Below are 27,722 nucleotides of genomic sequence, written 5' to 3'. Positions count from 1 at the left end.
TTGTTGCAATCTGCTGGACAGATTTAACTTACTGACAATATAGAAGGATTTGTTGCAATCTGCTGGACAGAATCCTTCAATAGCGGAACTCATGATAGATTCTTCAACCACTTGGTTTAACTCCTCTAATCCGTCTTCACCACCAGATTCAGCATTCAATCCTGAAGGAATTGAGTCTTTGTCACAAACTCTGATTTCTAATCCCTTTATCTTTGGAATCTAAAGTCGTAGACCTTTGACATTTCAAACTATGACTTCTGTTAGATCGAATAATAATATCAAAGGTTTACGACAGTGGGTTCCAAAGATATAGGGATTAGAAAATCAGAGTTTGTGGCAAGGACTCAATTCCTTTATGGGAACAATTTAAAATACCAAAACGTGGAGCTTGGAATTGATAAAAGAACTCTGAACCCCCCCCCCCTTCCATGTACAGTGGTAGGCGACTATATCAATAAAGATTACGTTCGATTTCAATTTTGACGTATTTCAAGCCGTTAAACAGCATAGATAAACGTAACCATAGAAGTCAAGAGAAGCTGTTAATTAAAAAAGATTTTCTTTGACTACTTGTAAGCTTGTAAGTCGAAAAAAAACTTGTAAACAATCAAAACTTAAATAAAAAAGTCGTCTCCATTGTATTGATATAATCGCCTACCACTTTATGATGTCCTTTCGCTATTCCAGTTTAGATTAGGTTAAGACAGATAGATCGGGTCATTGAGGTTTCACATATATTTAAACAGAAGAGGAGGGGGCAGGAGGAGGCCTTATTTGCTGGAAATCATTTCATTTATCATCTTTGAGAATCTAATGTTACATATGTAAGGGAAGCACGACACTATTAGATACTGGGTTACCCACTAAGGATGAGACTCCAAAGATGACTGTAAAGAAATTACACTGTCTATTTCTTTATATTCATGATTCCCTGTAATTGTAAACAAGTTTCTTCCTTTGCTAATTCATTTTATAAACAAAACAAACTATATTCAAAGACTTGATTTAAGCTTGGAACCGTCATATTTTAAGAGTTTTAGGTTTCTTTACATTCTCATCATTTGTGAGGCAACAACTTTTCCGTCCATTGTTTCTCCGTAATATAGCATTTACTGCACAGAAAACTGAACTAGGTGGGAAAATGTTTGAAATCTGACTGAAAAGGAGACAATTATGTTTTCTATGGTTATCCACCGCTAGCTATTTACCCGAGATTGGAGACGGAACGTCGTCTTCTATATTATCCCACCATTTCTCAACTCTGGAGGCGTTCATATCTCTGGCAGCTTGTTCAATACAAGAACATTCAGTGTACATTTTTATTTTCTAAACAAATCTTTTTTATGTTTGTTTTCTCTGTTAATATATTTATTTGAAAAAAGATTAATTTCAAATTGAGGTATGGAAAAAGCGTTATATTAGTTTTTGCATTTAAGTTAGTAGATATATGATTACACTAGTTTTGTTCATGTTAGCGTAATCTTTACTTTTAATAGTTCCAGTAAATTGAAAGATCAACAAAAAATAATAAAATTAAAAATATAAAGCTTTAAAATCAAAAATCTCCTTGCCATGAAAAAAAGGAATAAAGTTTAAACGAAACGGTTACATTTAAAATGCGAAAATTTTAGGTGTGTAAAAAAAGATTGTCATGTTTTCTTACCTTACTCTTTTTTCCTCTGCTTTTAATTGGGATTGAACTTCTGAAATATTTTTTTAAAATGAAAAATCAAATATATTCGATGAACGCACAGTGTAAACTTTTAACAAATCCTAAATATTTTATAAAAATTGTGTTAAAATATAATATATTAACTTGATTTAAACTTCAGTAAAGCTAATCCATAAAAATATCTTTAATAATTACTTTTTAAGGAAAGGAAACCTTAATTGAGGTTTTAAATTAACAGCCGCAATTTTATTTTTTTATTTTTGTATTCTCATTTTATAATTTTCTATTCGTATTCTCAATTTATAATTTTCTATTCGTATTCTCATTTTATAATTTTCTTTTCATATTCTAATTTTATAATTTTCTATTCGTATTCTCATTTTATAATTTTCTATTCGTATTCTCATTTTATAATTTTCTATTCGTATTCTCATTTTATAATTTTCTATTCGTATTCTTATTTTATAATTTTCTTTTCGTATTCTAATTTTATAATTTTCTATTTGTATTCTCAATTTGTAATTTTCTATTCGTATTCTCATTTTATAATTTTCTATTCATATTCTCATTTTATAATTTTCTATTCATATTCTCATTTTATTATTTTCTATTCATATTCTTATTTTAAAATTTTTTTATTCGTATTCTCATTTTATAATGCTCTATTCGTATTCTCATTTTATAATTTTCTATTTGTATTCTCAATTTTTAATTTTCTATTCGTATTCTCATTTTATAATTTTCTATTCATATTCTCATTTTATAATTTTCTATTCTTATTCTCATTTTATAATTTTCTATGCGTTTTCTCATTTTATAATTTTCTATTCTTATTCTCATTTTATAAATCTTCAAATTTGTTGAATTAATCTTTCAGAGATTTTTCTTTTCACTATTGAACGCTAAAAGGGACAATAGATTTCCACTTAATTCCTTCTGTAGGATAACAGTAGAATTCTTGGAATCTGGGCTATAGTGAATGTTCGTGAAAAATTAAAAGAGGTTTTGCCAAAAATAGATAAAAAGATTTAAAATATGCAATAAGATTTTTTTAGAGAGTACGTTATGATTTAGATCTTTTTTTAAAAAGTACGTGATGATTTACATTTATTTAGAGAGTACGTGATGATTTAGATCTTTTTTAGGGAGTACGTGATGATTTAGATCTTTTTTAGAGAATACGTGATGATTTAGATCTTTTTAGAGAGTACGTGATAATTTACATCTTTTTAGAGAGTACGTGATGATTTAGATCTATTTAGAGAATACTTAATGATTTATATCTATGTAGAAAGTACGCGATGATTTAGATCTTTTTAGAGAGTACGTGATGATTTAGATCTTTTTAGAGAGTACGTGATGATTTAGATCTTTTTAGAGGGTACGTGATGATTTAGATCTTTTTTAGAGAGTACGTGATGATTTAGATCTTTTTTAGAGAGTACGTGATGATTTACATCTTTTTAGATAGTACGTGATGATTTAGATCTTTTTAGAGAGTACGTGATGATTTACACCTTTTTAAATTTTCCAGAAAGCTTAGCGCCAAACGAATAAAGCACTTAAAGAGAAAAAAAGATTTTTGTCCTAAAATATATCGCTTAGGTTAATATTTTGACACATGCTTAAAATTCCAATAAAAGTAAGATATAAAATAGTTAAAAAATTTAAAATAAAGAAGAAATTTAATTTTTGTTTCTGAAAGACGTCATTTTATTGTTCAGTAAACGTGTACCTGCATCCTGCTCCACACGGAGAATAGAACATAGTTACACCGTCTTCGGAGCAAACAGGGTCAAACTTGGACTCTATGGTAAACCATAAATAATAAAGAAATTGAGTTTTGGCAACCAACTCAAATTTTTTAGTTCTTATATCTTTGCAACCTGATGATGTAAACCTTTGATATTTTAACCAATAGACTAAATGATCTAAGAATATGCTAGTCAGAATTGAAGGCAAATTTGTTTTAAAAAAAAATGCGAAACAGAAAGTTGTTGAGAAGACATTATTACATATTAGTTATTTGAAATTCGGTGATGGTTATGAACCAAACCTCTGTAAAGTAAATATAGTAAATGTTATAGTGGCACATTTTATTGAAAATATATTTCGGTCTGGGTTGACCCTAGTCTCAAAATAAACAAAAACAACCCCCCCCCCTGAAAAGAAAACATCTAAGCCCCCCTCCATGGACAAATTTCTGAATAAGTCCCTGGACTGCCATTTTCTTTAGCTTTATCAAGATAACAGTAGATAGTGTAGACAGTGAACTATTTGAGAGATGATGTAAAGTGATATTTAAGAGATGATGTAAANTAAGAGATGATGTAAAGTGTCATTTTCTCGAACTTTCACTTCAAATATTATTTCTCAATATTTAAATAAACGATAAAAATCAATATTCACCTGAACAGAGACAATCATTACTGCAATTTCCCTCATACACAACCAGCTCAGTAGGACAGTTTATCTGAATCAAAACATATATTTTTAAAAACCATTACTTCAACTTCACTATATCATTCCTAACAGAAAATTATAATTTTTACCTGAACAATCAGATTCTTACCTGAAAAATTATAATTCCTGCCTAAAAAATCAGAAATCCTACCAGAAAATTATAATTCCTCATTATAATTACTACCTCAGAATTTAAATTGTACCTAAAAAATAATAATTCCTATCTGAAAAAATCAGATTTCTACCTGAAAATTATAATTCCTTCCTGAAAAATGAGATTTCTACCTGAAGAATTATAATTCCCATTTCAGAATTTATAGATTATACCTGAAAAATAATAATTCCTAGCTCAAAAATTAAAATTCCTACCTGAGAAATTATAATTCCTAGCTCAAAAATTAAAATTCCTACCTGAAAAATTATAATTCCTAGCTCAAAAATTAAAATTCCTACCTGAAAAATCATAATTCTACCTGAAAAATTATAATTCCTACCTGACAAATTATAATTTCTACCTGACAAATTATAATTCCTAGCTCAAAAATTAAAATTCCTACCTGAAAAATCATAATTCTACCTGAAAAATTATAATTCCTACCTGACAAATTATAATTTCTACCTGACAAATTATAATTCCTACCTGACAAATTATAATTTCTATCTGAAAAATTATAATTCCTAGCTCAAAAATCATAATTCTACCTGAAAAATCGCGAATATTGCCACAATTGCAATAATCCCAACAAACACGTTCCAAGCCTGCAGAGTTCGAGCTTTGAACTTATATCTTCCGATTAAATATCCACTCAGGATCAATCCTAGATATATAAAATCAATTAATCATTAATAAAAATCAAGCAAATATTGGGGGGTTTGAAAGAGAAATAACAAAACAAAAACAAAATTTGCATTGAATACGCGTATTAATTACTAGTTGCAAAAATATTGTGAGTTTGAAAAAACATGAAAATAAACACTTCCGAATTTTTTTAAAAAAGATGAAAAGACAAAATATAATAATATTCTGAATCCTATGTTCAGCTAAACTTCTCAATATCAATCTAGATATTAATATGCTTAATCTTATATAAAATATAATCAGATAGATATTTTGTGATCTTATTTCGACCATTTCAGTCGGGTTTCCCGAGCCAGAACTCAAGATTGTTTTTTTCTTTTGGTATTTTTTAAAAAGTAAATAGAAAATAATTCTTTATTAACAATCAAAACAGGGCTTTTCCCCTGGTTTGACACCAATCCAAATATATATTTTTGTTCCCATTAGATATTTGAAGGAAAAAGAAAAGCTTTTGTCTTCAGCTCCTGTTTACACAAGCAATTCGCAAATATTTATAATTTTTTCGCCAGAATTTACATTTTTTAGTTGACGTATTGTCTAAATGCTAACTGTTCTTTAAAATTTAATTATTTTTGTTTCCTTATATTTATAAATGTTGCCTGCATGGAAGTCATAAATACTCCAATTTCAATTCCAATACAAACAGAAACACATAAAGAATTCAAACTGAACAAAACTAAACATTATGATCCCTATATCTGTCGTAGATCTTTGATATTTTAAACTAGGAATTCTGTCAGACCAAATAGCCTAAGTTTGAAATATCAACGGTTTATACCATCAGGTTTCAAAGAAATAGGGAGAGCAAATTTGAGTTTGTGGCAAAAATTGAATTTCTTTGAAAACTATTTCTTAAAAAATTTTCACAGAAGTTAATCCTTAAAACCACTACTTCTGAACCCAGGTTCAAGTTAAAGAAAGCTGAGCTGAGGCCGAATTTAAAGAATTTGATCCGCAGCTTAAATTTAAACCGTGGCTCAAATATGGTTTGTTTCACTTAAAAATTGTATTACATTTTCTAAGATTTAAGCCGGCGCTCAATTTAAACCGGTTTTTGGCAGATATTATACGCGGCTCAAATTCATTAAATTCGGAAACTGGTTCAACTACGTCGATGCAGTTCAGCTTTTTCTCGATATTAATTGAATCCGAAATACACGATATTATCAACTAACCTATTGATGTTCCCAGTGCATTTGCTATCCCTGAGAATGATCCTGTGCTGGAGGCTTTCTGCCGGAATCCAAACTCAAAAACCTTATTTAGGAAATGTTTCAGCTGGTTTTAGGCCACGTAAGCCAAGATATTCACTATGCAGGCTCTCATGCAAAAATCAAGCAGTATTTTGTCAATTACTCCTTTTAAAACTTAAGTTAGAATCAAGGTTGAATTTTTAAATGTTGGTGAGGAAAAACTAAAGGCCAAGTCCTTGTTTGTGAAACGGTACCGTTGTGAATTTGATAGCACTCTTTGAATGGAGAGTTCGTTAAATTTGATAAATTTATAAAGATATTCTCAAGCAAATCTCGGGATTTGGATTACTATAAATGTAATAAATAAATGTCAATTTCTCAATACGAAATTTTATAAAAGAAATAAAAAAGCATTTGAATAACGAATTTCTCTTAAATCTTACCTTAGGGATAAAAGTAATAAATCCTATAAATCCCGCGAGCAGAGCGACTGTTGAGAGACTAGAGTAAACCCAAACTTTATTCCTGTAAAATAATTTTTTAAAATTTTAGATTTAAAAAAGAAATTGTTTACAGTCCATTAGATTTTACTTTTATTAAACCTGTTTGTATCATTCTTCATTACATTGTTGAAATGCTGTGCTATAAACTAGAATATAAAGGAATTGAGTGTTTGCCACAATCTCTGATTTTCTAAACCCTATATATTTGCAACCCAATGTCGTAGATTTTAGATATTTAAAAGTATGAATTCTGTTAGATCAAATAATGTTAGTTTGAAATATCAAAGGTTTGCACCATCAGGTTTCAAAGATATAGATATAATACTATTGAGTTTGTGGCAAAGACTCAATTCCTTTAAAAAGTTTGAAAAAAATTCTTTACAAAAAAGCGAATTTAAAATATATTTCCTAAAACAGTTTTGAATCGGTTTAAGTGTTGTTAAATATGTTAGATTATAAATATTTACCGAGCTAATCTGATAATCCGTAGTTTAGTTTCTGTTAAGTATTCTTTCAGAGGTTTATCTTCCTGTTCAAATATTTTACTTCATTTTGATTTTACTTAATCAAATTTAAACTAATAAAAGAGAAATATTCAGAGTATTTTAAAGGTTGTATTTTGAGTATTTTAAAGGAAGTAAAGAGTGTCTAAATTTGAATTTTAGGACGGATATGGAGCGATTTTTTTGCCACAAATTCCGAATTTATAATCGTTATATCATTGCAACCCGATGTCGTAGACCTAAGATATTTTTTAAACTACGAAATTTGTTGCGTCACAGGTTTACACCTACAGTTTGCGAAGATATAGGGATTAGAAAATTTTCGTTTGTGGCACCATCACAGGCTCAAGTCCTTTTATCTCCTCATAAAAACATCCTCTCCAATATTGGATCATTAAAAGACAAATGAAATAAAAATTTAACACAAAACGTTATTGTTTGTGTAGGGAAGGGTTGAAGGAACCGATGGAGGGGAGTTTCATTGAATGAATTGAATCTTTGCAACAAACTTTAATTTTATAAATCCAATATCCTTCCAACCTGATGGTGTAAACCTTAGACATTTCAAACATAGACAAAAATTCATATTTTGAAATATCTCAGGTCTACGGCATTGGGTTGCAAAGATATAAGTATTACGCAATCAGAGTTTGAAGGAAAGACAATATTCATTTCTCAATTTAAGTAAAATTTCCTGTTCTTTGTTTAGTTTCTCCAGACGCACTGCATCCGTTTCCTCATCCGTCTCTAGTCTCTCAGGGAACAGAGCTGAACATAATCAGCTGATAAAGAGCTAAACATAATCAGTTGATAGAGAGCTGAACATAATCAGCTGATGGAGAGCTGAACATAATAAGCTGATAAAGAGCTGAACAAAATCAGCTGGTAAAGAGCTAAACATAATAAGCTGATAGAGAGCTGAACATAATCAGCTTATAGAGAGCTGAACGTCATCAGCTGATAGAGAGATGAACCTAATCAGCTGATAGAGAGCTAAACATAATAAGCTGATAGAGAGTTGAACATAATCAGCTTATAGAGAGCTGAACGTCATCAGCTGATAGAGAGATGAACATAATCAGCTGATAGAGAGCGGAACATAATAAGCTTATAAAGAGCTGAACATAATCAGCTGATAGAGAGCTGAACCTAATTAGCTGATAGAGAGATGAACAAAATCAGCTGATAGAGAGCTGAACATAATCAGCTGATAGAGTGCTGAACATAATCAACTAGGATGAGAACTGAACTAAATCAGCCAGTACAGAGAACTGAACATAATCAGCTAGGATAGAGAACTCAACATAATCAGCTAGGATATAAAACTGAACATAATCAGCTAGGATAAAGAACTGAACATAATCAGTTAGGATATAGAACTGAACATTATCAGCTAGGATAGAGAACTGAACATCATCAGCTAGGATAAAGAACTGAACATAATCAGCTAGGATATAGAACTGAACATAATCAGCTAGGATATAGAACTCAACATAATCAGCTAGGATATAGAACTGAACATAATCAGCTAGGATATAGAACTCAACATAATCAGTTAGGATATAGAACTGAACATAATCAGCTAGGATAGAGAACTGAACATAATCAGCCAGAATAGAAAAACGAACATAATCAGCCAAGAAAGGAAGCTAAATTAGTAGGCTGAAAGTTAAATTTAAGAAAAAACTCTTAAAAGATCTAAATAAACAAATATTTTGTTAAACAAAATAATAAATAAAAGAACTGATGATTTGTCCCAGACTCTCCTTTTCTTTAAATTATAGCTATCAACATTTAACATTAAACATCTAAGTTCTGAAGAAGTGGAAAATACGATTAGGAGCAGAGTCATCTGTTCCTTTGTCTTCAAACTTAACAATGGTGAGCTGTTCAAATTATATTTTTGAAAATCATTTTTAGTTTAATTTTTAATTTATAGTTTTATTAAATTGTTCAATTAAACCTAACTGTGGTTGTAAACCTTATCATGCTCTTTGATTAATTCACTTTAACATGAAAATACGAAAATAAAAAGATTTAAACAGGATAACAATAATTTACAGAAAATTCGTGAATTTGCTTCTGATTTCTGTAATGTGTTACATAAATGCATTTGGTTCCTGTTATGTTATATAAAAATGCTTTTGGTTCCTGTTATGTTATATAAAAATGCATTTGGTTCCTGTTATGTTATATAAAAATGCTTTTGGCTCCTGTTATGATTTGCGTGCGGAATTGGTAGACCAAATTGAAATTTCTCTAAACCTGACAAAAAAAAGTTTCAACAACCTTTTTTTATGATGTTTCCTTCTCTATGTAAAATATATTTATCCCCTAAAATCGCCTTTTCCAGTGTTGACTTCCTGCACCCGGGTAAACTGAGTGCGGGCGTTCAAGACTAACGCGTCAGGTGAGGACGTGCGAAAAAAGTGATTTTTCTAGTGCATGAAGTGATACGAGGGTGTTCTTCATCACCTCCCAGCGCGCACGACACGAACACCTGCGCGCACTCACTTTACAGCCTGGGCCGAGGAGATCGCAAGATGCAAGATTAAATTTTATTGATTAAATAATAAATATATTATAATATGCTATTATTTTTCAACTGAAAATTGTTGCCCAATCTTTAATTCAGTATTTATAATACAATTTTTACGGATTTACAATTTTTTCCGATTGATTTTCAAAATTTTACGAAAATCAAAAAATTTTCGAAAACATTTTTTGTGATTCATAAACATTTCCTTGAGTCATGTGAGGTCAAACAAAAATTTGGGCCCGATCGGTTCAGCCGTTTTGACGTTTGTCGGTTACTAACAAGCAAACAAACACACAGATAAGTAAACACTTATAAACAAAGAATCATCCTTAAAAAATATTTGTAGAATTTTTTTCTCTCAAAAGTTTTAGAGATTTCAATTTGGTCTACGAATATATTGCAACTCACCCTGTATATAAATTCATTTTCAGTTTCTGTTATGTAATATAGAACGGAGCAATATTTGCTTTCATGCTAACAAACTGCACAAAAGTTTTGCTTGTGGGGGGGCGGGGGGGGGGGGCTACTGGATAAATGATGTCCGGGGGTAAGTGGGTTCTACTTTGTTAAAGAGAATCCTAAGAAGCATAAGACCTCTATGAACAATACAGATTTACTGGTTAAATAAAATACAATATTATGCTTTCTTATCGTTACTGAAATGGATATATCTAGTTGTTAATTACATAAGCAAGTTACTGAAGTGGATATGTCCAGTTGTAAAGTACATAAGCAAGTTACTGAAGTGGATATATCTAGTTGTTAAGTATACATAAGCAAGTTACTGAAGTGGATATGTCTAGTTGTAAAGTACATAAGCAAGTTACTGAAGTGGATATATCTAGTTGTTAAGTATACATAAGCAAGTTACTGAAGTGGATATGTCTAGTTGTTAAGTACATAAGCAAGTTACTGAAGTGGATATGTCTAGCTGTTAAGTACATAAACAAGGCCTTGAAATGAACCACGAGTTAATCTTTATATGGATATTGTTTCTCAAATTATCTACATATGAATCATCTAAACTAAAACAAATGTACATATCTATAATCTAACCATTACCTAAGAAAGGAGCAATGAAAATAGTGAGTCCGGATATTATGATAAATCCCATCCACCAGGCTCCAAGCCATCCTGGATCCCCCTCTTTAAGTCCTACATCCAACCCTGAGAAAAAAATTTCATTTAATTGTTTAGTCCTACATCCAACTCTAAGATATAAAGTAATATTAAATCCTTCCGTCCTACATCAAACCCTAAGAAATATATTTTTATTCAATTGTTTAGTCTAACATCCAACCCTGAGAAATATATTTTTATTCAATTGTTTAGTCCTACATCCAACCCTGAGAAATATATTTTTATTCAATTGTTTAGTCCTACATCCAACCCTGATAAATATATTTTTATTCTATTGTTTAGTCCTCCAACCCTGACAAATATATTTTTATTCAATTGTTTAGTCCTACATCCAACCATGAGATATAAAGTTTTATTCAATTGTTTAGTCCTATATCCAACCCTGAGATATAAAGTTTTATTCAATGGTTTAGTCCTACATCCAACCCTGAGAGATATCGTTTTATTCAATCCTCCCGTCCTACATTCAACTCTGAGAAATATATTTTATTTAAACGTGTAGTCCTACATCCAACCCTGAGAATAGAATGTAATTCAACTGACTTGCATAAAACAATGAGCTAAGTAACGTACAAGAACTGGTCTCCTCTTTAGGTGTGTCGCTAAGTATAAAAATTAATTCTGGTAAAATCTAGTAGATTTGAATTGGATGCACATTTTGTAGATACAAATCTAGACAACAATTCAACCATCCAACCATCCATCCTTCCAGCTATCCAACCATCCAATCATCCAACCATCCAACCATCCATCCTTCCAGCCATCCAACCATCCAATCATNAACATCCAACCATCCAATCATCCAATAATCCAAACATCCAACCATCCAATCATCCAATAATCCAAACATCCAACCATCCAATCATCCAATAATCCAAACATCCAACCATCCAATCATCCAATAATCCAAACATCCAACCATCCAATCATCCAATAATCCAAACATCCAACCATCCAATCATCCAATAATCCAAACATCCAACCATCCAATCATCCAATAATCCAAACATCCAACCATCCAATCATCCAATAATCCAAACATCCAACCATCCAATCATCCAATAATCCAAACATCCAACCATCCAATCATCCAATAATCCAAACATCCAACCATCCAATCATCCAATAATCCAAACATCCAACCATCCAATCATCCAATAATCCAAACATCCAACCATCCAATCATCCAATAATCCAAACATCCAACCATCCAATCATCCAATAATCCAAACATCCAACCATCCAATCATCCAATAATCCAAACATCCAACCATCCAATCATCCAATAATCCAAACATCCAACCATCCAATCATCCAATAATCCAAACATCCAACCATCCAATCATCCAATAATCCAAACATCCAACCATCCAATCATCCAATAATCCAAACATCCAACCATCCAATCATCCAATAATCCAAACATCCAACCATCCAAACATCCTCCAAACAAAGAGCAATCCAATCATTCAACCATGAAATCCAACACTCAACTCAACTCAACTCAACAACAAATTAATATATAAAAAATTGAAACTTTAATTATGGTTTCTATCTTGAATTTTTCTCTTTTGCATAAAAAATCCAATATATAATAAAGAAAATATGAACCACGTACTCAATATTCTATTATCTAAAAACACAAAGGAAAACAACTTCCGGCCTTTTTACAATATCGAATATTTACAGCGTCTATAGAATTCAATTTACAAATAAACTAGTAGAAGGTAATATAAAAATTTACAACTTACTATCTCATTATCTTAAATGCTGAGAGAATGATTACCTGGAATAACATAGAATGATAGACAGAATGTTCCAAGGATAGAGCCAAGGGCTGGACCTATGGTTCTAGCCGCGCTGATTACTCCTGCACAAAATAAAGTCACGATCAATATTTCAATTAGAATCTTAATGAACTCAGAGCTTTTCAGGCCGAGTTTGTTTGTCAAAATGTTGAAAGACGGTTCCTGCTAATTTTTTCTTGGTCTATTGGTTTATTGTTTACCTAAAATTAATGGAGAGTTTTTCTTTGGAACATTGTCATCTACGAATGGAATCCCAAAGGAGAAGTAGAATGATGTTCCAAACCCAGAAATGAAGAATCCGAAGAATATTGTGAGAAGTCCAGACCAGTCCCGCACCCTAGAGGGAGAGAGAGAAATATTAAATACAAAATGTTTTATAAATAGTTTTATTAGGAACCCTGCTTTGCCCAAATACCTTCCCTTAAAAGTTCACCTACTCAACTTAATTTTTTTAACCAAGCTAAGAAAAATTTCTGTAGTTCTACCAAGTTCATAATTTGATTTAAATCGGTGGAAAGGTTCAATTGATATGATCGGACATAAAAACTAACTAAGAGAGTTGATTAAGTAATGTATATACTATATATACAGATTTTACTAATTTTTTAATTCAAGATGCATATTCAGTTTCATACTCGGTCGTCTTTATGGTTTAATGTTTAGTGGGACGAACTGAACTTTGGCTAAATAATTTAACTCATATCTAAATTGTCTTATAATAATACTTTCTGTCTTCTACCAATATCCATCTATTTTATTTGCAGTGAACAAAAGTTAACACCTAATTTAATTGAAAAAGAGCTCGCTACAAAATATACACTTATTTTTGTTAAGCATACATTTTACTCTTTAATTTAATTTTAGAGAACTTGTATAAAAGTTATACAAGTTAAGAAATACTCCGAAACCTAGAATTCTTTTTCATTATTTATTTAATGCTATAACAGAAGTTAATCTTACTTTTCTGTTTTCGTGATATTGTATTATTAATATTAATATTCTCATCTTCCGTACATGATGATTGGGATTATATGATTTACAATATTCTTAATCTGATAGTTTTTCTTTTTCGATTTACACCCCCCCCCCACCACCACCACCACAACCTACCATGGAATACAGATATAGAAAAAAAGAGAACATTCAAATCTAGGAAAATGAAGAATGGGGACATTACGCTATACTAAATGTGTACCGGCCCAGGACCATACCGTACTTTCCAGGGAATATAGGAATAAAGGGAAAGGAAATGGCGCTGGTCTGGCATGAGAAAGCCAGTCGCACTGCTTTGCAGACAAGTTCGATAAATCTTACACACACTCTTTTGGTACAGACACACAACAGTACTACAGTCAAGGAAATTGCAGAACAATGTCTTCAATTATATATAAACTTGAATAACGAGTAGTTTATTGTAAACTTGAATCAAATTATATTCTTTGCATGACAATTTGGCTTTACAGTGTTGACTTAAATATGTAAATTGTATATTACATGCATATTAAACTTATTTTAAGTAAACAATTGTACTCTCCTAGACTGAACAAATAACGAGATTCTTACGTACTGTATAAACCTACAGTACACACCTTTGGTTCGGTAAACTTTACACACACTCTTTTGGTACAGACACACACACATGACGTTTCCGCCCCTTGGTACTTTCTAGATCAAAGGTTCAAGAGATTTTCTCAAAGATTGATGAGATTTCATTAAAAAATAATTGAGATTCTTAAAAAGTTTTCTTAGACTCGATCTGTCTTCATTTTTGTTATGAGAACACCAATACTGCTTCTTCGAATAGTGTAGATGACCTTTTTTATTTATTTTTTGAGTACACGTAACTACAGGGTTAAAGGATGAGACTTCAGAGACGACTGTACGGAATTTATACTTCTGTCTCCTTGTATTCATGATTCCCAGTAGCTGTAAACTTGTTTTTGTTGTTGCAAAATCATTAAATATGACATTCAAGGATATTATTCAATTTAACCTTGATATCGTCAAATTTTAAGAGTAGAGTGTTAGGTCGTCTTTACAGTCTTATCCGGTGTGAGTAACCCTGTATGTAACTTGTGGTGTTCTCCAATTTAGTAATATTCTCTAATTTTCTTAATTATTGTAATTTAATTAAGATTCTTAATTACAACTTACATTATCCCGTGTTAATGTAAATGTAATATGTATATATGAAGAAGGTAGGGACAACACTATACATTTTTAAGCTAATTGCGTAATTTTGCTAATTTCCACTTTTTACATTTTGAAAGAATTTGCCTAATATGAGCGATACAAATATTTTTTCCTTATGGACGGCTACAAGAATATGAAGTTTATACGATCTTTTATCTTAAATATAAAGTAGAGCTAGAGGGTCGAAGGAAAGTTTTTTCAAAAGTGTACATATCTTCTGTACAGCAGTGTTCTGTCTCTGGGTGGTAATGTAAACACAAGACGGATGTCACAGCCTGACATGGGAACCATCTTTCACATAAAAAATCAATGAAATATTCTGGTCATAGGAAACAATCATGTGAATTTTAAACTATCATTTTAAGCTCTCATCTGTTGTGGATAACCCTGTATTTATAAAGATAAAGATAAAGATAAAGATAAAGATAGAAAGGTAGATACGAAAGAACCTGTCAAATCATTCGTTGGGATGTTTAGAAAGATGAAAATTTCCCTGTATGATAATTGAAGGACTGCAGTATGGTTTTGGTGAATTATATTGGCGTACTAAGCCTAGGGGTGTCAGAAATGTTTTTTTTTTGCATATTTTTAAAAACTTCTATAAAACTTTTTAAGTTTAATTTTTGATAAAACTTTTTGTTCTGGATGATTGCAAATATCTATCTAAAACCATTTCTGACACCCCTAGGCTTTGTACGCCAATATAATTCACCAAAACCACACTGCAGTCCTTCAATTATCATACAGGGAAATTTTCATCTTTCTAAACATCCCAACGAATGATTTGACAGGTTCTTTAAACTATGTCTAATATTGAAAAGGAATTCCCTCAGTAAACTGAACTAATGGATCTCGGGTTTCCTACAGGGAGTCCCACATCAAATTAGACCGCGTCAATGGGTCTAAATTACTATTTGGGGGACAAATCAGAAAATTCAAGAAGAATGAATCATTTTAAGAAATTTAATAAGGCTAATAGAAAATTTTGTAGGCAGAAAATGCTAGATTTTTCGCGTATTATGTGCGTATTTTGGCGTTCAAAATTGTTGATAATCTAATATGATATGGGACGCTCTGTATATTTCCAGGTACACCTAGAACTAGGGAGAACTAGGGTGCTCAGGCTCGGATGTCTTAAAACAGCTAGCTGCAGAGGATTCAAAAATAACATGGCGTAACCTCTGGTTGAGAATAAACCATAGAGAATAGAATATATATTAGAGGGGAATTTAAAGAATATCTCGGTATAAATTTTTTTAGTCCCTTTCAGCCTAAAAGTGAGATCAAAGTGTACAAATCATGTAAATGTTCACAAATTATATGCAGTAGAGTACATTAATACAGTATGTTCCCTAGACTATTCATTTAAATTACGAATTTTTTAAATTGTTAAATAAACTTTATAATGAATTAGGTGAATAAAAAACATCATTTGATTTATAGTTATAACGGAAACTCATCGTTTGTAAAGTGAAAGGCATAGAGTCTATGTGAAATGATCATTGGTCAATTATGAAACCAGCCTATTTCATAATTTGGTTTTCTTTTAACAATAATTTTAGATTTTCTATAAAATGATATTACAGGGCCCAAATGGTTATATAGCATAAATATGTGAAGTACACCTGCAGTATGGAAACAGTACAACAAAATGGCCGTTTTACACTTTTTTCTAGTAAATTCCCCTCTAATATATATTCTATTCTCTATGGAATAAACATTGTTAAATCAATGTACAATGCATATTATACCAACTGTAAACACTGTACAGTATATACTCTGTACAACATGTACAGAGTATAATGTACGATGTGTACACTGCTAATCTTCCAAACTCTACAGTGTACAATGCACACTCTGTACTCCCTGAAAAAAACAATTTATCTTCTTTGAGGACAAGGTTCTAATTAGCAGTACAATTGATACCCTTGTATAGTTCTGAGTTCATTTAGCAAAGTTCAAAACAACGATTAGTTAGATATATTTTCATATTGTTAACATCGTTACACAATTAGAAACCCCCCCGCCCCAAAACACTACATTTTTAGCTCTCAAGATTGTTGTGTCATTAAAATTCTCAATTGTGAGTTCTTTACAAAAGTGATATACAGATTTCTTGTTTCAAATTATACAATAGAGAAATTATCAGAATTAAACCGTTTTTAAGCTTTGACAAACTACGATATCTTCGATTTGACTTATTAGGCATGGTCCTCTTCAACTAAGTTTTTAAGGTAAATTATTATCAAATTATTTATTAATCGGCAATAGTTTTATTTCCATTCTAAACTTTTGGAAACCAGAGGTCCCAAGCGCAGAGGTTAACCGGTTTCTCATGGTCGAATGGACGAACTGCCTTGTGAGATATCACACTTTAAAGAATCATAAAAGGAGTAAGAATCAACTCTATAAGAGACTGTGGTGATTTCCTAGATAATGATTTTGGACCCCCACCCGGCCCCCCCCCTATCAATTTTGCGTCTCATATCTCATGGATAAAGTTGGTCATTTGGCCGCAGTCCCCGGCCCCCTAAACTGTGCTAACCGCGGTGCTCGGCCCCCTAACCTGTCCTAGCCGCAGCGCTCGGCCCCCCTAGCCAGTCCTAGCCGCAGCGCTAGGCCCGAAAAGTGTCTTAACCTAACCTAACCCTAAAAATATACTAATTTTGTTAAAAATTGTTGAAATTGAAGGTCTGTCCTAACATCAAAGCTCTGCCCCCTAGCCTGTCATAGCCGCAGCTCTCGGCCCAGAAATTGTCCTAACCTAACCTAACCCTGAAAAAAAAACTAAATAGTTTTTGGTTGAAAAAAGTTGAAATCTAGGTCCTGTACAAATTTATAGGAGGGGGGGGGGGCGGAGGGGGGGTCCAAAAATCGTTCTCTAGAACAGTCCCGAGACTGTAGTGAGTAACAGACTTAAGTAAATAAGTAAGTATGCAAGGGTATGCTTGATTTACAACAGTACCCAAGAAGTCATTTAAGTTAACAGTGCCGATATCTTCCAATTTTCAACATTCTTTTTGCAGCATTAATCCGCAATCCCCTTTTGCAATTTTTTACAGAAAAAAAGGAAATCTTGTTTATCCTTGATAAGAAAAGAGTTTTTATAGTGTATTTCCGCTGTCTAAACGGAGGGCTAGAGAGCCAACCTGAAATATAGGGCTAGAGAGCCAACCTGAAATTATGACTACAGTTCCTTTAAAGGGAGTGTTCGGCCGGGGGTATATGCTTACGTCGAAAAATATTCGATGGTGATTGCTACTATATTTTGTTTTTTTTATATACAATTGTACTTAACACGACGATTTTTTCCCGCTAGGTTTATCTCCCACATGGAACGAATGGAACCATGCATGCAGAAACATCGAGAGCAGATAGACCTGGCAGCCAAATAATCGTCGTTAAAATTGCATCATATATAAAACAATAGAAAAATATCTTAAAATATCAACTATATACGAATGCCTCGAAAAAAATCGATTATTATAGGTTGTAATATCTGAATGATTTGTTTTAAATTAAAACGATTCTTGCACGATCCGAGTCGAATATTGCAACTTTCTAATTTTGTATGGACGCTACGTTCTTCGGTAAGAGTCGTTTTTCATAATTTTCTCCTTATAGGCGCAACAGATAGAAGTAAGATAAGTAGCAATCACCATCGAATATTTTTAGATGTAAGCCTATATATACCACCTTTTATTTTTCGCGAACACTTCCTTTAAGAATTTGAGAAAACCTTTTTTAATGGAGCAAAGTAAGAGCACAAAACTATAGAAAAAATAATTCTAAAAAGTAAGTTGCAAAATGTTTGACAGTAAGGAATAGAGTGCTTGCCACAAAACCTCATTTTCTAATCCTTATATCTTCGCAATCCAATATTATAAGATATTCAAAACTTAAAATTCTGTTATATCATAAAATTTAAGTTTTGAATATTAAAGCTCAGGTTCCAAAGATAAACAGTAATAACTCTGGAATAAAAAGATGACATGTAAGTAATAATTAAGTGAATTTAATGTCTTTACAGATCTGATAGTTTTACCATAGGTTTAAAATCAACTTATTAAATGAAATGTGTCTGTTTGCACTGCACAATCCCTGTGTCTCATGTTCTCTGGACTATATATGTATAAATTGCCTGGTTTCTATTTTCTAAGTTCTGTATGAGGTCCAGCTGTGTTTATATATATATAGAGAATAATAAATGAACTCTAAAATATTACCCTGTTCTAGACAGCTAGGAATATTAGAATACATATTTGACAAGAATGACGAATATTCAAAACAAATTTCTAAAAATAAACCGAAACAACTTGAAATAGACTTCTTTATTGATTAAATTAGAACTTAGCATTAATCATTCACCACAGAGAACCAAAAATAAAGTTTAATTTAAAAAAATGTCAAACAATTTATAACGTAAAATACTAAATAGAAAACGTCAGCAGCTTCATTAGAAAATCATAAAAATAGAAGGCTGTATGATCTAGCAACAATACTCTTTTATATTTGTCGAAGTATAAAAACGTCAGCAAAATTGGAATCTAACAGAATTGTTCCTTCAACAAAGGAACTGAGTTCTTGCCTCAAACTCTGGTTTTCTAACCCCTTTATCTTTGCAACCCGATGTCGTAGATCTTTAATATTTTAAACTCTGAATTCTGAAAGATCAAATAGCCTAAGTTTGCAATATCTAAGGTTGCAGAGTTATAGGGGTTAGTGTCCCTTTAAAGTAATTAACCCCCCCCCCCTCAATTTTCAGTTCAGTTCATGTTTAGATATTCAAAGATAACATATAATTAAATATGCTCAGTTTACAAAGGAGAGAAAGTCATTAAGCATAACTCCGGTAAATACTAAAAATGAGTAACATGCATAGAGAATAGAATATATAGAGAGGAATTTAATGGAAAAAAGTGTAAAACGGCCATTTTGTTGTACTGTTTCCATACTGCAGAGTGCAAAACTTAAGAAAATTATAAAACTCGCTACGATACCCGGTTTCCTGAAACCCGGGTTTGGCAGAGTTCGGGTTTCATGTTCTTAAAACGTATTTTGAAACTCTAGGAAACTGGGTTAAAATATGCTGTCGTTGGAGTCTCCAGCTGTGGTGTTTTATGAATAAAGCTGCTACGCACTTGAAAGTGATCAAATTGGTATCCGTTTTTGGCGTAATAGTCGGCCCATCCAAGGAAAGATTTAAATTTACACTCTTATAATGTCCAGAAAGGTGGAGCTATAGATTTTTTTAAAAAATCTGTAGTTATGTGATGTCATCAGATACATTTGTGAATTTGCTGAGACATTCTTTTAGTTTAAAGAATATTTTTGGTACTTATTAAACTTAAAAAAGTTTTTTTTTGCACAAGGATCTCATTAAAAAAAATTTCTAAGGCTCCATTTTTTTTCTGTTGCATTCTAAATTTTTACAATATCACTAAGATTTTTAAGCAAAAGTGATTTACAGGACTTTTTGAAAAAACTATTTTAATGTATTAGGTAGATTAATGTTAATTTTTCTTCAGAAGTCTATTGATATTATTATTCTTACTCGGGCTATATAATTTATAACTAGATTTTAGAAACTTATGAAAACAATTTCTGTTATATGGAACTAGGTGGGGGGGGGGTGTGTGTGTGCAAATTCGGCCCCCCCCTGGTTACGGGGCTGATAGCAGATAAACTTAAATAAATTACTGTATTCACTTTTAACAGAAAAATGTTTTTAAGTTCGATTTGACTGTACTCTATTCAATATCGAGTCTATAGAGAGAGAGATCTTAACTGATTTGGAACATATATGAATCCATTATAAGCATAAATACGAAGAAATGGTGCTTCATATGTTCCACAATCACTACGAAACTCACTTTCCCAGCCGTAACCCTACTCCTATACAAGGGTTTCATTTTGAGGTATTGCCCCGTAACATTCTGAGTTTCCGGAGTTTCCCGAAACCCTTACGAAACTCAAACCCAGACTTAAGAGAGCTTACCCGGTTTCGTGGCCAGGTTTGGTTTGGGATACCCTGTAAATTTCTTTTAAGTTTTGCCCTTAGGGAACATACTGTATTAATGTACTCTACTGCATATAATTTGTGAACATTTACATGATTTGTACACTTTGAACTCCCTTTCAGGCTGAAAGGGACTGAAAAAATTCATACCGAGAGATTCTTTTAATTCCTCTCTCTATATTCTATTCTCTATGGTAACATGTGCTTTAATTCCGGCTAACTTCATTATACGATTAAGCTTAATTGTAATTTAATAATACTTCCAATGCCACCACTGCTTTGGTAATACTTCAGGAAAACGTTTTAAAGGTTAACACAAACATTGTAAACCTTAAGCACAAGGGCGTATACAGAAAGAAATGTAAGGGGGAGGGGCAAAATTTGAACCGTAAATTTAAAATATTTGGCTTCTTGGATACTTTAAATGTACATACAGTCCAATTACCTTATACAAGTACTACTTTATCTCTCCTTCAAACAAAAGTAGCAGAAAAAAACAGCTAATTACTTTTTTTACTACTCTTCACTCTTCAGTTTCAGATTCGACGAGTGTGATAGCTCTGAGTTAAAGTTTGGCTGTTATCAATTTTGTTTTTATAATGAGGCGGGCCAAGACAAATATTTTGCCGTTGATTAAAAATTCTTAAAATTGTTTCTTAAATTAAACTATGGGATAAAAGGGAACTTCAAAAACATGAGATAGAAGAGGAAGAAAAGGAACTGTGTTTTTGCAACAAATTCTAATTTTCTAATTCCCATATCTTTGCAATTTGATGGTGCGTCCTTATGATATTTTAAACTTCAGCTATTTGATCTAATAGAAATCATAGTTTGAAATAACAAAGGTCTACAACATCAGGTTGCCAAGATATTTAAGGATTATAAATTGAGAGAACTCAGTTTCTTAACCATCAAGGGAGGAAAGAATTCAAAGAGAGAAAAAAGAAGGAGAAAAGATTAAGGAAAGTGACGAAAAGAAATAAATGGGAAAAAAGAGAAGATGGAAAAAGAAATAAGAATGAGCTAAACCTACTTTTTTGCAGAACAATGTTGCTTGGAACTGACTCCGGGTATACATAGAGTAGACGGAGCTGAACCCTGTAGATCCCAACCCGAACTATACTCAGCCTTATCCTTTACCAGGAATGGGATAGCACACATAAATATTCCTAAATTAGACATTTTATCATTTTTAGCTTTCGTACACTAGCTTTCTTTGTACTAGTTTTTAAGTAAATACAGTTTATAAAAGTTTTTGCTTAAAAAAAGTAAAAGCAAACACAACACTATTGAAACAAAAAAATCTGGGTTTGATTTTTTTCTCGGCTTTTTACTTTTTCTTGTTCTCCAAATAAATTGTTTTTTTTCCTTTCACCATTGAAGACTCATTGAACATATATGCTGTTTACAATGCATTCCTTAAAAACTATTTCTTTAGAAATTCTCTCCTTCACAAAGGTTAAAATGCTTGTAGTTTCTGCTCTGAAACAAATATCAATGTGTGACACATAATTCTACATGCATTTTTCAAGGGCTTTTCAAAAATATAGTTTTTACATCTGTAGCTTTAGTTTCAAAAAGTTATGGGCTATTTTAGATTTTTGTTTTCACAGACCGAACTTTTTTCCGCCCTGTACCCTACCCTATAAATTAAAAAAAATATATTTTTAACAAAAAATCCTTTAAATTACTATTCATTAAAAGTCACAAAATTTTACGGTGATAGTGTCAAAAATGAAAGTGCTAGGACAAAAAACTACAGGGGGGGGGGCGAAAAATGCCCCCCCCAGCCTGTTTAAATTAGGCAAGCCGCTCTTTTTAAATAGAACATATTACGTCTAGAGTGTATTCTAGAGTATTCTAAAATAGTGTTAAGTATTTTCCCAAGGGCGACTTTCGAAGTGACATTTTCCATTAAGTTGCAACTTCCCAAATGTGCAATTTCTCAAGCGGCAACTTCCCCAGGTAAGGTTATGCCTTCTGAGGCGCCGCAGGCTGCAACAGGGGCCGAGCGCTTTGGCAAAGATTGGATAGGGGTCGTGCGCTGCGGCTAGGATATACTTGGTAAGGTGTCGTTTGGGAAATTGCACAATGGGGAAGTTACTACTTGAGAAGTTGCTGCTTGGAAAAATACCTTCAAGAAAGTTCCTAACATCTTTTAAAAATTGTATTACCGAATCCTGAGAAAACCATAGATACTGATGTCCAGAGGGTTCTCTTCTTGATCCTTGAGAGGAAGGGGAGGAGGACAATGAAGCAGATCTGACTGATCTCGTTCCCAGAGAACACCCAGGCCGTCTCCGTACTCTTCATTCCAAACTGTTTCTCTAGAAATACAAACATCTGTATCCACACAGGAAGAGACTTCAGAGACGACTTTATGCGAATAATATTTTTAAGTTAGTTAAAGGGACTGTAAGCGTAATTTCAAGTGACCTCCTTCAATACAAAGATAGCAATGACCGATTATGTACGTTACCCTTAAAAGCTTTGTCGGATCAAGTATTAATTAGGTATTAATGTTTTTGTTTCTCATGTTCTCACATTCTTTTTTCTTTCCGACAGTGACTTCCGCATAATTTGGTTGTAGGACACAAGGAATAAATTCACAGAAGTAAATACTTTTCCAGTAAGAAAATGACTTTATCTTTCACATTTTTGATGAGAATAAGGATTCAAGGGTACCGTTGTGAATCAAGGATTACCATCTTTGCATGAGTTCTTAGGTTGCTATTAAAGGGAATGTATTTATTATTATTTAATTATTATTTATATTTTCATATTTACTGTTTAATTACGATATGCACATTTTCATATTAATAGTTTAATTAATATATATATATATATTTTCTATTTACCTATAGTAGATAGTGATGCACTGAGATAACTGTACCCCATTCCTTGTATTACTCCCAACAGAGAGTACACCAGTACATACATCTAAACATTTTAAAGTACACTAGTACATACTTAAAACATTTTATAGTACACTGGGACATACATCTAAACATTTTATAGTACACTAGCACATACATCTAAACATTTTATAGTACACTAGTACATACATCTAAACATTTTATAGTACACTGGGACATGCATCTAAATATTTTACAGTACACTAGTACATACATCTAAACATTTCATAGTACAAGTACATGCATCTAAACATTTTATAAAACACTAGTGCATAAATCTAAATATTTTATGGTACACTAGTACATACATCTAAACATTTCATAGTACAAGTACATGCATCTAAACATTTTATAAAACACTAGTACATACATCTAAGCTTTTTAAAGCACACTAGTACATACATCTAAACATTTTATAGCACACTAGTACATACTTTTAATCATTTTATAGTACACTATTACATACATCTAAACATTTTATAGTACACTAGTACATACATCTAAACATTTTATAGTACACTAGTACAGACTTCTAAATATTTTATAGTACACTAGTACATACATCTAAACATTTCATAGTACACTAGTACATACATCTAAACATTTTATAGTACACTAGTACATACATTTAAACATTTCATAGTACACTAGTACATATATATAAACATTTTATAGTACACTAGTTCATACTTTAAAACATTTTATAGTACACAAGTTGCATACATCTAAACATTTTATAGTACAGTTCATACATCTAAACATATTATAGTACACTAGTATATACATCTAAGCTTTTCAAAGCACACTAGTACATACATCTAAACATTTTATAGTACACTAGTACATACATTTAAACATTTCATAGTACACTATTACATACATCTAAACATTTCAAAGAAAACTAATAAATACAACTAATTTCAAAGTACACTTGTACATACATCTAAATATTTTAAAGTACATCAGTACATACATCTAAACATTTTACAGTACACTAGTACATAAATCTAAACATTTTATAGCATACTCGTACATACAGGGTTACCCATAAAGGATGAGACTGTAAAGACGACCTGAAAATCTCAAAATATGGTTAAATCTTCTGCCTTGAATATTTAGTCTTTTCAGGACTTATTTAATGATTTGGAAAAAAACGAAACCTGTTTACAGTTGCAGGGAGTTATGAGTATAAGAAAAAAGGAAAGTGTAAATTTCGTAAAATCGTCTCTGAAGTCTCATTCTTTGTGAGTAAACCTGTACATCTAAACATTTTATAGTACACTAACACCAGTATATATATACATCCTAACATTGTATGGACTTCACAGAGTAGTAATTATAAAGTACATTAGTACATACATCTATTCATTTTTATGTACAATATGTGATTTACTACGAATATGATTAATGAAAATATATATTGGTAGATAATTAAAAGTGTCCAATAAAATCTACGGGTTGGGTCAGATTAACAAGATTGTTTAAATCATGAATGCAATTTTTACACAATTTTACTTAAACAAAAAAAGTTGTTTATGAGAAAGCCGCGTTTATTTCATTTTAATATTTTTTATTTTCTAAAATTGTACAAATACGTTTTCTGACAATGCCAATCTGTAAGCTCTAAAAAAGGAAGACAAATTATTTAGATATTCATTTGTTGACTTTGTTTGAATTTTAATATCACCAAATTTATCATGACAACGAGATATGAAAAAAAAGAAATATTTTTTAAGGGGTTAGGAGAAATAAAACCTTCGGACTAAAAGAAAGGTTAAATCAATTTTCGGTGATTTTATAAATATTTGTTCTTAAATATTTGTAAATAATGAATGGTATAAATGAGACCGGTTAGTCAAGAATCTTGATAGAAAGTATAATATTTAATATCCTGTCATGGTTTTCAGGGAACTATCGGCGTAATTTTAAGTGAGCCTCCTTTTTTTTAAAAAGTTACAGGACCTATCTAAACAAACCTACGCCCAAGGTAAAAAGGTAAGGAAAGTTAATTGCTGTTGCGTATTCTCCGCGTACATATTGAAACCAGTGCTCTCTGAGCCCGAAATTTAAAAGAGTATCGTTGAACGAAAATATCGAGTTTCCTTAACATTTTGTAGATTTTGATTTAAGAGATTCCACAAAAATGGAGATTATGAAGAAGCTAAATAAAAAAATATTTCATAACAAAAATATTGATATCTACAAAACTCCCTAACCCCATTCAAAAAACCTGGGTTTTAGAACTGGTTTTCATAACGATACCCTGTCTTAAGTTTTGAGCTCTGGGTGGCATTTGTCGACAAGAATAGATGCATCAGTTTTCCTATAGTATCCGAGGAGTTTCTCTGTTAAGTGATCTGTGAACTAATCTGAGATAAAGAAAAAAAACGACAACATGATCATTATAGTTGCTCAGTTAAAGGTATATTAAAGGTAACATTGTGAATTGGATGAACTTAAAAGTCACTTTACTAAGTTTACACATCATTATCCAGCCCCCTTTTCTTATGTTGTCATCTGGAAAAATATGATTTTTTGGTATGATTGCCTCTTAATGATTCAAGAGTGAGTAAAAACTCTGGCAAAAACATGTTGTTTCAAGGGGCTTATATAATAATTCGTCCAGGGGGGGGGGGGGTTAACCTTCTTTAATTTTCAGGGAGGATAGGATTGCCTTCGTTTGTTCCATTTATCAAATTTGATTAAAATGTGGGACGACGTTAATCTGAATTAACTTTCTTAAAACCTTTATTCCCTCCCTGCCTCCCTCCCTCTCTTCTTCTCCCATCTCCATTTGTACAACCTTTATTTGATTGTTTATTAACTATAAACTTATTTGAAGCTTTATATTTGGTAAAGGTTTTCCTGAACTGATTACAAGATTATAACCGCTCTTTAGATCATTTATAAGTCGAAAAAAATTTTAGAAGTTAATACACTTAAAAAATATTTTCAATTCTGATTATATGGTTTTTAAAACTAATGTTTTCTTCCCTAGGTTACATTTTCTATTTGTTTATTTTTATTTTTTACCTTTCTAGAGGCCAGTCGCTGCAGAAACTTTGGCCTCCATTTGAAGAGGCCGCAGGATGTTGTCAAGTCCATTCGGAGGCTGTAGATGAGGCTCAGATTATTTAAAAAGTATGACAGAGCTTTTGTTCTTCTCTGATTTTACATTTTTGTCACTTGACTTTCCTCTAATGTTCAATGGATTTAATCCTGTAACATGAAAGTCTGAAAATTTAAAATGATTAGAAAAATTTAAGATTTTATTAGAATAAAGGAACTAAAATTTTTCCAATTTTTTATATATTGCCTTCGGGAAGGACTTTTCCACATTAATTATAAGTAGTTATAACATTCCACATTCCGAAAATAAAATTTAAAAAAGACATTTTTATCCTTACATCCCCCCCCCCCTCCTAAAAATCAATAAAGAACTCAGGTTAAACAAAACCCCCACGACATAAAACAAATTTTGGTTTGTTTATGTTTGTATACTTGTGGTAGATGATATATAAACCTGTAACTAAACACCAAACCTAACCTAACATTATATTCACTGTTATGTAAACAAAGCAGTACTATTTATACAGAAAGATACTAGCTAGGAAACCCTGCTTTGTCTGTAAACTGCATTTTATCTATAAAATCACTCAACTGGGGATTTAAAAACCGTTCAAGGGGTTCCTGAGTTATGATGGGACGTACAAAAGATGGAGTAAGGATGGAGAAAGGATGGAGTAAGGATAGAGTAAGGCTAAATTAAGGATGGAGTAAGGTTTGAGTAAGGTTTAAGTAAGGATGGAGTAAGGATGGATTAAGGATTGAGTAAGGATGGAGTAAGGATGGATTAATGATGAATTAAGGATGGAGTAAAGATGGAGTAAGGATGGAGTAAAGTTTGAGTAAGGA

The 27,722-nt window shown here is 31.8% G+C and overlaps 1 protein-coding gene across 1 annotated transcript; it reads right to left on the bottom strand.

Annotated features, from left to right (window-relative positions):
* Nucleotides 1-32: 32 nt before the first annotated feature.
* LOC111715318 (solute carrier organic anion transporter family member 2A1) lies at nt 33-27,059 on the bottom strand (the record flags this gene model as incomplete). Its single annotated transcript, XM_023490637.1, is given in 17 exon segments — nt 33-161; nt 1,209-1,326; nt 1,664-1,703; nt 3,408-3,480; nt 4,082-4,145; nt 4,838-4,953; nt 6,170-6,251; nt 6,631-6,712; nt 7,158-7,219; nt 7,888-7,961; nt 10,795-10,899; nt 12,659-12,742; nt 12,881-13,017; nt 21,926-22,061; nt 23,067-23,219; nt 23,751-23,832; nt 26,841-27,059. Coding segments are annotated over 17 exon segments (1,609 nt in total), but the record flags the coding sequence as incomplete, so codon positions are not given.
* Nucleotides 27,060-27,722: the final 663 nt, after the last annotated feature.

The sequence above is a fragment of the Eurytemora carolleeae genome, unplaced genomic scaffold, assembly GCF_000591075.1.
Source record: "Eurytemora carolleeae unplaced genomic scaffold, Eaff_2.0 scaffold1675, whole genome shotgun sequence".
NCBI lineage: Eukaryota > Metazoa > Arthropoda > Copepoda > Calanoida > Temoridae > Eurytemora > Eurytemora carolleeae.
The sequence above is the reverse complement of the archived record's forward strand: the minus strand, read 5'-3'. Positions and strand labels throughout refer to the sequence as shown.